The sequence below is a fragment of the Salvia hispanica genome, chromosome 4 (assembly GCF_029641045.1).
Source record: "Salvia hispanica isolate PSC_SH4W2 chromosome 4, Shi_PSC_v1, whole genome shotgun sequence".
Taxonomy (NCBI): domain Eukaryota; kingdom Viridiplantae; phylum Streptophyta; class Magnoliopsida; order Lamiales; family Lamiaceae; genus Salvia; species Salvia hispanica.
Window position 1 is genome coordinate 11,928,081 of NC_142695.1, and position 11,721 is coordinate 11,939,801.

Below are 11,721 nucleotides of genomic sequence, written 5' to 3' on the forward strand. Positions count from 1 at the left end.
TGGAGCTTCCTTATACATGTCAGCATCTTTTCAACTGACAAGCACTTGGTTCCCATGTCTGCTGGATTGTGGTCAGTATGAATTTTCTCCAACAGCACCTCACCTTTCTCCACAATATACCTAATGAGGTGGAATCTCACATCAATGTGTTTTGTCCTATCATGGAAGACATGATTTTTGCACACTTGAATTGCAGATTGACTATCTGAGTATACAACAACATGATTCTTGAGGAATTTAAGTTCCCCAGCAACCCCCTTTAACGAGAGAGCCTCCTTCATTGCCTCTGTGATGGCAATGTACTCAGATTCAGTTGTGGACAGTGCCACAATATGCTGGAGTTGTGACTTCCAGCTTATACAGGATCCACCCAGAGTAAACACATAAGAGGTGGTTGATTTCCGCTTATCCCTATCATTAGCATAGTTTGAATCTACAAAACCACACAAGTCAGTAGAATCTGTACACTAAGATTAATGAAGACCATAATGTGAAGTATGTTTCAAATATCTAAGTAACCACTTAAGTGCTTCCCAATGAGGTTGTCCTGGATTGGACATACACCTTGATAGGCAAGACACTGAGTATGTTATGTCAGGCCTTGTACTCACCATAAGATACATGACTGACCCAATTGCATTTGAGTATGGGATACTCTTTATTTTCTGAGCTTCTTCTTCAGTTTTAGGACATTGATCCTTACTGAGGATGAAATGGGCAGCCAAAGGGACTGTGGAAGGTTTAACATTTACCATATTGAACTTGGACAAAATCTTCTTTACATAGGACTTTTGGTGTAGAGTCAGCTCATGTTTTTTCCTATCTCTGACAATGTCAATGCCCAATATCCTTTGAGCATTGCCTAAATCCTTCATGTCAAAGTTAGTGCAGAGCATATCTTGAACATATTTAACATCTTTGGAATTATGACCCATTATCAACATGTCATCAACATATAAAAGAAGAAAGACAGGCACAGAATTCAGATTTTTGAAATACAAACAATGACCAAAAGCATTCTGGAAAAACCAAGAGACTGCATACACTGATCAAATTTGATATTCCATCTCCTAGGAGACTGTTTCAAGCCATAGAGAGCCTTCTTTAATAAACAGACATGATTAGGAAATTTGGGATTGACAAACCCCTCAAGCTGTCTCATATAAATGGGCTTATCAAGGTCCCCATGTAAAAAAGCAGTTTTCACATCCATTTGCTTAAGCTCCCAGTTAAAATAAGCACATAGAGCAAGCATCATGCGAATTGTAGTAAATTTTACCACTGGGGAGAAGATTTCGGTATAATCGACCCCCTCTTGTTGAGTGTAGCCCTTGACCACAAGCCTTGCCTTATATCTCAGACCATCAACTTCGTGCTTTAGCTTGTAGAGCCACCTGCACTCAACAACATAACAATTTTCAGGTTCAGGGACTAAAATCCAAGTCTTATTTAATATCAGAGAGTTCATTTCATCCTCCATGGCTATCAGCCATTTTGGATAAAACATGGACTTTAGGGCCTGCTTGTAGGATTGGGGTTCATCCCCATCTGATTCATAGACATTAAAAGCTAGTGCCAGTAAGCTGTTCATCTCACCAAACCTCTTTGGTCTGGATATATTTGTCCTTCTTACCCTATCACTTGCTAACACATAATCCCTGAGATCATTGTTAGTGGGAGGAACATCCCTTGCAGAAGCATTCTCAGGGGGATCATCAATGATAGGATCATTATCAACAACATTAGTAGGGACATCAATATGCACATTTTCAGGCACATTATCAGGCACATTGTCAACATTAGAATCAACATCAAACATATTAGGGACATAGTCAAAGATAACAGGACCCTCCACCTCACTTGAGGCACCCTCCACCTTACTGTAGGCATCATCTGACCTGGGTTTTAAAGTTTTTGAAAGACAAGGGAAGTCAGACTCATTAAAAACAACATCCCTACTGATGGTTACTTTAAAACCAGGTTCATCCCTCAACCAAATACTATACCCTTTCACACCTTCAGGGTAGCCTAAGAAAATACCTTTCCTAGACCTGGGTTCTAATTTATCAGTCTTTTGGTGTATGAAGGCACTACAGCCAAAAACTCTAAGGTGTGAAAGATTCACAGGTTTTCCAGCAAAAACAGATTCATGGCATTTTACCTTCAAAGGAACAGAAGGGGATCTATTTATTAAGTAAGCAACAGTATGTAAGGCTTCACCCCAAATTTTTTTTGACAGACCACTCAAAGAAAGAAGACACCTAACCTTCTCTAACAGAGTCCTGTTCATCCTCTCTGCAACACCATTTTGCTGTGGTGTATAGGGGACAGTCTTATGTCTCCTAATTCCTGAAGTCACACAAAGATCATTCAGTTGAGAGTTGCATAACTCCAAGCCATTATCAGTCCTAAGGGTTTTAATCTTTTTTCCTGTTTGGTTCTCTACAAAGCACATCCAATTTTTAAACTTTTCAAACACATCAGACTTATGCTTTAAAAGGAAAACCCAGACTTTTCTTGAAAAGTCATCAACCACAGATAGGAAATAAGAGCACCCCCCATGTGAAGTAACAGATGAAGGCCCCCACACATCAGCATGCAGGTATTCAAGCACATCTTTACTAACAGATACAGGCATAGAAGTAGGAAAAGAAACTCTGTGCTGCTTTCCCAACACACATGTATCACAAAGGGAAGGGGCATGCTAACATCTTTATCACATAGATATCCACTTTTATGCAAAATGTGCATGCCTTTTTCACTCATATGTCCTAATCTATTATGCCACAGAATAGTGCTATTGTCCTTAACAACATGGGCAACAGAAACATCACATAAGGGCTTAGCAGTGCAAACATACAGGTTGTATTTTCTATCAGCCTTAAACAAACACAAAGAACCCTTAAAGATTTTCATGACACCATTACCCCATTTGCCTTCCAAACCTTCTGCCTCAAGAGAGGCACAAGATAGAAGATTGTAGCACAAGCTGGGCACATATTTCACATTCTTGAGTGTATAAACTGTTCCAGAGTTGAACTTGAGGCACACTTGACCTATGCCTTCAATCCTGCACTTCTTATTGTCAGCCATAGAGACAAAACTATTAGTAACAGGTGTAAATTCAGTAAATAACTCTTTGAAAGGTGAAATATGATAAGTGCAGCTAGAGTCCACTAGCCACTCATTCTTACTGAACTCATTCGGCAAGGAAGCATTAACTGACATAATGTCATAATGCATAAAACAGGTACCATTATCATCATCAGCTTTTGCCAGATTAGCAATCATCTCAGTATTGTCATTGGTTTGTCATTGGTATTGTCACCATTTTTCTTATTCTTCTTCAGGGGGTATTCTCTGCTGTAGTGACCAAGCTCATTACACTTGTAACACCTTCTGGACTTCTTGAAGTCCTGAGATGAAGAAGATCTGGACTTACTCCTGTGATTCTTTTTTTACCCTTTCTCATTGGACTTCTTGTCCTTCTGCTTGGTAGTGGATCTTCACCTAACCTGCAGCCTTATTAAGAGCAGCTTTGGAGTCAGATTTTTCTTTCAATTCCAGTTCCTTAGACTTCAAGGAACTAATAATCAAGTCCAGGGAGGCTGCCTTGACATCACTATAAGAATCTGGAATTGAGTTCATGAGAGCAATACTGGTGTACTCATCAATTGTTTTGTCTCCAGATCTCTTGATATCCTGCACAAGCTTAGAAAAAGTGTCAATATTGTCATCAATATCCTTGGATAAATTCAATTTGAATTTAAACAACTTTTCAAGCAAGTACATGTGGTTAGACATAGAAGTCTCAGTATATAACTCATCAAGTTTATCCCACATATCCTTGGCATTATCTATAACACCAACTTTCCTAATAACAGAGTCACTTAAACTCAAAAGGATAGTAGAGCAGGCAAGTTCATTCATCTCAGCTTTCTTAGCATCATCATCAGAATCAGAAAATTTCTCATCAATGGCCTTAAAGACTTTTTGTTTAATTAAAACACATTTAAGCTTTTGTTTCCAAATACTGAAATCATTCTTTCCATTAAAAGGAATGAATCCAAATGGGAGGTTGGCCATTTTTCACAGAAGACACAGAGCTATAAACACCAACCACCACTCAGTTTTCAAAAGAAACACAGAAAACAAGCAACACAGACAGAAAACAGAAGCTGCAGTGAAAATAACCAAAATAATGCAGGGTCACTAGAAGTAACAAAGTCCAGAGGGAAGTCTAACACCCCAGAACATTCAATCAGTGGATTTCCCAGTTCACAATCGCTTGATTTATCAAGGGCACAGGGGGTCACACTGAGGAACCTCAGTTTTGTGGCAAACAAGTTTTAATAGGCTTCCTACTGAACTATGACACCAACACCTCAGGTTATTCTCACCAAGAAAACACAACAAGAAACAAATAGACAGGCCAGAGGAACATAAAACACAAATACTCGCGGAAAACACAAGAGGACCCAAAGCAAACAAAGCTAAGAAGGCAATACCAGAGCAAGAGATCTCGCGAAGATCTCTCGTACCCAAAAGAAGTTACCAGAACACTCACTGAGAAGGCCGGATCCTTGAGGGAAGCTAACCACTAGCCTTGGTTGATCCTAACGTGGCTCTGATACCACTGTTAGGGATCGACCAGCCGAAGGCTAAGGTTGAACAACCGAAGTCTACACAATTTGTGAGGTGATCAACCCTCACTAAACAGATCGGTTACAAGAAAGAACAAGATCTAAGCAACTACTTGATTAGATCTTCCTGAAACATATCAATACACGGTTAGTAACTTCAAGGAAACAATCTATGCCTATAAAATAGACAAAGAAAAGAGAAAAGTGAAAGAGGATCTTGAAACACAGTAGCCTCAAGTTGCACCACGTACAACCGCACAGGTCTATTAACACCGAGCCCACAAATCCCCAAATCTCAGCTTGATTTGCCACAAGAGTGAAGAAGCAACATGCAGACCACAATCCACCAATGATGTATCTCAGAACCCTAGATCCAGTGGCCTTGAATCGAACCAACACAAAACTGCACACCACACTCTCCAAGTTTCTCCTCGCACACCCTTAGCCACACCAGGAACCTCTCACGGTCAAGAATCACAGACTAGAAACCAGAGGTTTCCTACACACCGCTCACACACTCACCAGAGATTAAACACTCAGGAGAAAGAGAGAGAGGAAGAAGATCTCAAGCCAGAGCACAGAGAATCACTAAGGGACAAACCCTAGAATTGCAGAGCGTAGCTATTCAGAGGGAAGGGAGAAAACAAAATGGATGAGAAAGATCTAGGGTTAGGATGTTAAAAGGCTTCTCTCAAACACCACCCGGGCCAAACACACACATAACTGGGCCACTGGATATTGGGCCCGGTTACTAAACATTGGCAATTGGGCTTTTAGAGATAAGGGCCATATAACATCACACTAACTATAATAAGTAATTTCAAATTAAGATCAACCTTTAGCTATTAGATTAAGAGATCTAGTGATTAAAATAATGTTAAATGGATTATATTTTAAATTTAAATATTTACTCTCCCCGTTCCCAAAAATTTACAAACTTTCAAATGGCAAGGGTGTTTTATGTGAATCCGGGTGTTCATAATCGTAGAATACAACGATATCGAGGTTCATGGGTTAATTGGAATCCGAGAAGAGGTAGAGACATGACAAGAAACCAAGTGGAACTGGAGTCTGATTCAAACAGTAATTTTTCTACTAAGATGACATCCAAATTCTGCTCTACAACCACCATCGTCTTCGTCTTCGAAAGGGCTTCGTGTGAGTACCTTGCACACTCCAATCGGAGTCCGAGAGAAGAAGTTATAGTCATTTTAAGAAAGTTGCGTAACGTAGAAAGAACGCGCGGGCGGGCGTTTTGCCTACAAGAATCGCCCGGTCGGGCGTTTAGTCCAGAAAGTTTGCGGTCGAGCGTCGGACACCTAGCAAAACGCCTACCAAATCTAGTTTTATTGTGATATTTTTACACTCCTAGTATAAATACTCTTTGGTGAAAGTTGTCTTGGGTTGTCTTCATTGTTTTGTAGAAGGTTCATAGGTTCCAAGCATCCATCTCATAACACCTTCATCTTCTTCCTTTTCCATAATTTTTATTGTTTCATTTCTTGTTGGGTTTGTTTGGGTTATTGAAATATTTACAAGATCAAGTTCGATGCAAACATATGTGTCTTGAATTCCTAAGATTCACATTAGTCTTAATATGCAATTAGTAAATTAAAAAAGGGATGAAAAAAAGTAAGAGAGGGAGGAAAAATATAGTGGAATAAGTGTTAGTAGATTGTGGGGTCCACATTATAAATTATGTGTAAGATTATTAGTTGTTGAAAACTTTTCATATTTAGACTTTGTCTAATTATAGGGGATAATCCAAATGGTAAAACTAGTCTTTTTTTTGGGACGAAGGAGTATTAAATAACCTTAAATGGTATAAAATGTCAATTCTTATAAATGGTAGTCAAAGCTAACGATATAATCTCCTTAAAATCATCTTAAAACTTTAAATTTGCGTAGCTCTCTCAATTTAAGTTATTTTTTCGTTAAAAAATATATCAAATTAAAGATAGTTTTATATGGATTCTGACCAAATTTCAATTGCATATGTTCCGACGATGATGGGATGATGAAATTTTTTAATTTCTATTTCAGTTTTCGTATATGTTGATAAACAGATTTTATATTAATAAATGCATCAAAAAAGTTTAATATATAAAAAAAACCATGACAATTATTATATTAACAGATTGACTATATTACTTTTTTTTTATATTTTTTCTATTATATATTATAACTCGTAAGCTTTAATCTCATCAACTCATTTTAAGATTTAATGGTATATGATTGGTCTCACTTATGGGTTAAAGTACTACATGTATTTTAACATGACCTAGGAGATGATCAATTCATGATTACTAATTTTTTAATGCATAACTAGATATCAAATCTTAACTGTTAATTTTAACACTTATATGAAAAACATTAAATTGGAATCAAATTTCATATGAATTGCTTAAATTTACTAAATAAAGGATTTGGATTAATTGATTCATTCAAATTCTATTCTTTAGATTCAAATCAACAGAATTTGAAATGAAATATTATTCCAATTTCATAATATCAAATTAAAAAATCAGTCCATATCTAATAAAAATGTGTTTAGGTTGTAACTTTTAACATTGCTAAAAATAACCACCACATTGTTTATGAGGAAAATAACTACTTGTTTGGTAGAGCATCCCAATGGGGCGGACGATAGCCCGCTCTATGTATCGTCCGCTCTCGTCTGTCATTGCAGGTGAGCGGATGATGCTTCTCCCATCCTAAGCGTCCTATGCATCCTCCGCAGACAATGAACCATATTTTTACATCCTCCAGCCTATCCTCCATCCCATTGCGGGGGTCCGGAGGATAAGACCGGAAGATGCAACACATTTTTATTTTTTTTTATTTCTTCTATATATATCACCACATTTTTACTTCATTTCACACCTTTCACTCCACTCTCTTTCTCATCTTATTTTTCACTCTTCCTATTTTACTATCATTGTAACTTTTTTTTAATCAACTAAATGTAGGGTTTGCCTTATTTTGTGTTGTTTTTATACTTATTTTGCTAATATTTTATATATTTGCAAATACAAAAAATAAAATAAATATTACAAAATAGTACTAGTAGTTAAAACTATTGGGCGGGCTATAGGGCACCCCACAACAAGTGGATGGGGTGGAGGATAAAATACTGATGTGGCGGAAGATAAGGCGTCCCATTGTGGATGCTCTTACTTGTGTAATAGATGGACTCAAGTACATATTATATACTACCTCTGTCCCCAAAAATTTGTCCCACTTTGACCCGGCACATATTACTTGTGGGTCCTACTTTTATATATTAGTTTTATAATAAAATGTGAGTAGGAATGAGTTAGTGGAATATAGGGTCCACTACCAAAAATGGTAAGTGAAATGAGACAAATTTTGGGGGACGGACGGAAATAGAAAAATGGGACAAATTTTCAGGGACGGAGGTAGTATCATTTTGCTTCATATCGTTTTGTAATATTTAATATTAGTTCGTATCTTGGTGTTATTTCAATTCCAAACTTCAAATTTTAAACTCTTTTTGATCGACCATAACATCTAATACTTTTTAAATCGGTTGATGTTGTGTTAACATTTTCGGTTAAAGTAAGTTGTCAATTGTTAATATCAAATCTTGAAATATTACAGTACAGATCGTGGTTTTGAATTTGTAGAAAAAATATAGTTTGGGTGTTAGCATATATATAAAGGTGTGTTAGCATATATATAAAGGTGTGTTAGCATAATGACCCATATTTAGGGTGATTAATAACCTACTCCCTCCGTCCAAGAAAAATAGTCTCATTTTGCCATTTTGGGATGTCCAGAGAAAATAATCTCATTATAAAATTAGAAAGCCCATTTCTCTCTCTCCTACTTTATCCACTTTTTCTATTTTCTCTCTCATACTTTATCCATTTTTTCTCTTTCTCTATTACTTTAATAATTTTTCACAAAAACATGTGCCGTTCACATATGAGACTATTTTTGTGGACGGAGGGAGTATCATTTTATGGTTGAAACATATCATTTTCGCCAAAATATCATTTTATATAAGTAGAACACATTTTATATGAACAAAATACTCCCTCCGTCCCATAGAAATAGGCCATCATTTTATTGATTATAAGTATCATTTTTATATGCTGAAAGAATATTATTTTATTAAGTATAAACATCATTTTTAGCAAAAATGATATATTTTGTTCATAAAAGATAGATTATTAAGTTATCACCATACATATAAGTTATCATAGCTCTGTATACACATTTATTTCTTTAATTCATTTATTCAGTATTTGTGTTGGATATAAATTACAATCATTTATTAAGTATTTGTGTTGGATATAAATTAGAATTTAATTCTATGACAACAAAATGACTTTTTATGACATTATTTTAAAATGCAGTATTTTATGACATTTATTTTAAAATGCAGTATTTAAATGTGGTAAAAGGTCGGTTTATAGATTGAATGGTTTTTAATGGCACCTTGTATAAAGTGTCTCAATCTTAATGTTATAAATAGTTCTAGCAGTGTTATTTGATGAGTCAAACGTATACATTTAAAAAAACATGGCTTCCCAATTGACGTTCACAATGTTTTTTTTAGTTGTTGCTATTTTATTATCAATGGCTTTTGCTACACCAGGAACAGCCACTTTCTACACACAATACGTTCGTATGTGAATCTCTTTTTATACTTGTTCAATTTTTAAGTTTAATAAATGCATGTTAATTTGTGATAGTTGTATGAGATGGTGATAACGAAATTATGTTTAAGGACGCAAAGTTTGAGACACAATTACATGCGTTGGAAATTTTTTAAAATAATAGTAATAATTTATGACGCAATAGAAAGCATTGTTAAATTAAGGACAAATTAACTAAATCTTTGCTATTTTAGAACGTTTCCACCTGCGTCCTCTCATTTTAGTTGGGATAGCAACACTAATGGCACTTTTTAAGCGTTAGTGGTATATTTAGAAATAATAATGAGTTTTATTGTTATAGTGAATTGTGTTATAAATTATAGTATAATATATATATATATATATGTGTGTGTGTGTGTGTGTGTGTTGGATGAATTGCAGCTTCAGCATGTTATGGGAGCCAAGACAGTGGAGTGATGATAGCTGCAGCAAGCGATGCTCTATGGAACAATGGTGCTATTTGTGGGAAAGTATTCACCGTTACATGCACTGGACCAACAAATCCATATCCGCATCCGTGCACCGGGAAGAGCGTGACGGTGAAGATCGTCGATCACTGCCCCGGATGTGGCGGGACCCTAGATCTCTCTAAAGAAGCCTTTGCAACAATTGCTGATCCAGTTGCTGGGGTTGTCAACATTGACTATTATTTGTAAAATTTACACACCAAATTCTATGTTTTAAAATCATATTTTATCTCCAATAATAAAATAAAAACTGACGTGATTTTTTTATCCAAAATCATATTTTATCTCCAAGTAGTCCAGAGACGATTCAGTTAACAAGATTCAAGAATAAGGTTTGGAGCAAATCCAAGTATAATACCATCCTTTCTATTTCAATTAGTTGAGTTCTAGGCACAAGCACAATCTTTTGGAATATATGATGAAATCCAAATTAAAGATCAATTTTATCGTTTCGTGGTAATGAAATAATTATGTGGTATATTAAATTGTTAAGCGAGAATTTTGATGGACCAATAAAATTGCTACAGAATTCGACATATGATTACAATGTGGATTTGATTGATGCAAACAAAATCGAAACTACACGTCAAAATCGAAGTTTAATAGTGGTAACTATTTTTTTCGGGACAAATATTTGGTATCGTATTTTGTTGCCATACAAATGTAAGGAACGCTACCAATAGTTTATGTATTCTTGTAAGGTACGCCTACTTTGGGGATATCAAGGCACACAAACAAAAATGAATTAGAGAGAATCCATTTGGATTTGGCGTTTGCTATAATATGAATACTAAGTATATACTAATAGACTGACAAAACAAAATAAATTAATACAAGTGAGATGAATTGTATTTAAACCAAAATTAAGATGTACTTCCTCAATCCCAACCAACTTTCATTTTGATTTATCCCAACTAAGATGACTCATTCTTAAAAATTGAACATCTTTCTCTCTACTTGATTTCATCTCTTTTATTTTACTCTCTCCATTACACATATAAAATAAAGTTGCATAAATTCTCGTGCCTCCCAAGGAATGGGCCATCTTCCTCGGGAGCGCAGTTAGCAGCGAAGAGCTGTGGTGACCTTGAGGTCACGGGTTCAAACTCCGCCACCCGCTAGAAGACTTTCGGCCTTAATCTGCAAGCTCGGTCGAACAGGATTATATTAGTTGGATTCCGTCAAAAGGCGGTGTTTAGTATACCTGTGTGGTTAAACCAAAAAAAAATATGAGTTCATGAAAGCAATTCTCATCCTTTGTGTTAGTTTTAAATTTTTAGGATTTTAGATTAATGATAAATCACAACAAATTGTAAGTTTACTTTAATCTGTGCAATTTATGAACCTGGTGAAACATTTTATGTACTTTAGGTATTGGTTCTGGTATTTAGAAATTAACAATCAATGTAATACATAGATTCCTCAATATATTCATCAATTTTTATTCTTCATAAATATTTAATTATTTTTCTTCATTTACTCACTTCTCTGCATACATTTTTTTTTTCATGCGGAGTTACGAGCACGTAATTTTATTAAAAGATTTACGTAATTATAATATTTTTCTTAGAATTATGTTAAAAAGAAAGTTATTTAATTACTCCCTCCGTTATCTACATTAATGTCTCTCTTACTTTACCATTTCTCCACTTTAACTATTTTATATCATTTTTATAAAAAGAGGACAGAAAAGTCAATGGAACTGCTAAAGCGGGACGGAGGGAGTACTGGTGGACTAGTGTAGAGACAATAACAATATTAAATGTCTAAGGATACTAACAAAGATCGCCTATATATAGCCCATCTTTTACTAGTTATATCACACCAACACCATATTCTGAAATACTTCCAACTCAGATTTTCTTTCCAAACTCAAAACATATAGTTTCTCTTTATTTTTTATAAGTATTTAAGAAATATTTATAA

General features: G+C 35.4%; 1 protein-coding gene across 1 annotated transcript; it reads left to right on the forward strand.

Annotated features, from left to right (window-relative positions):
- Positions 1-9,191: 9,191 nt before the first annotated feature.
- Positions 9,192-9,984, forward strand: LOC125194664 (putative EG45-like domain containing protein 1). Its single transcript, XM_089056532.1, has 2 exons — positions 9,192-9,297; positions 9,710-9,984. The coding sequence occupies exons 1-2, from the start codon at positions 9,192-9,194 to the stop codon at positions 9,982-9,984; spliced, it is 381 nt and encodes a 126-aa protein (XP_088912658.1).
- Positions 9,985-11,721: the final 1,737 nt, after the last annotated feature.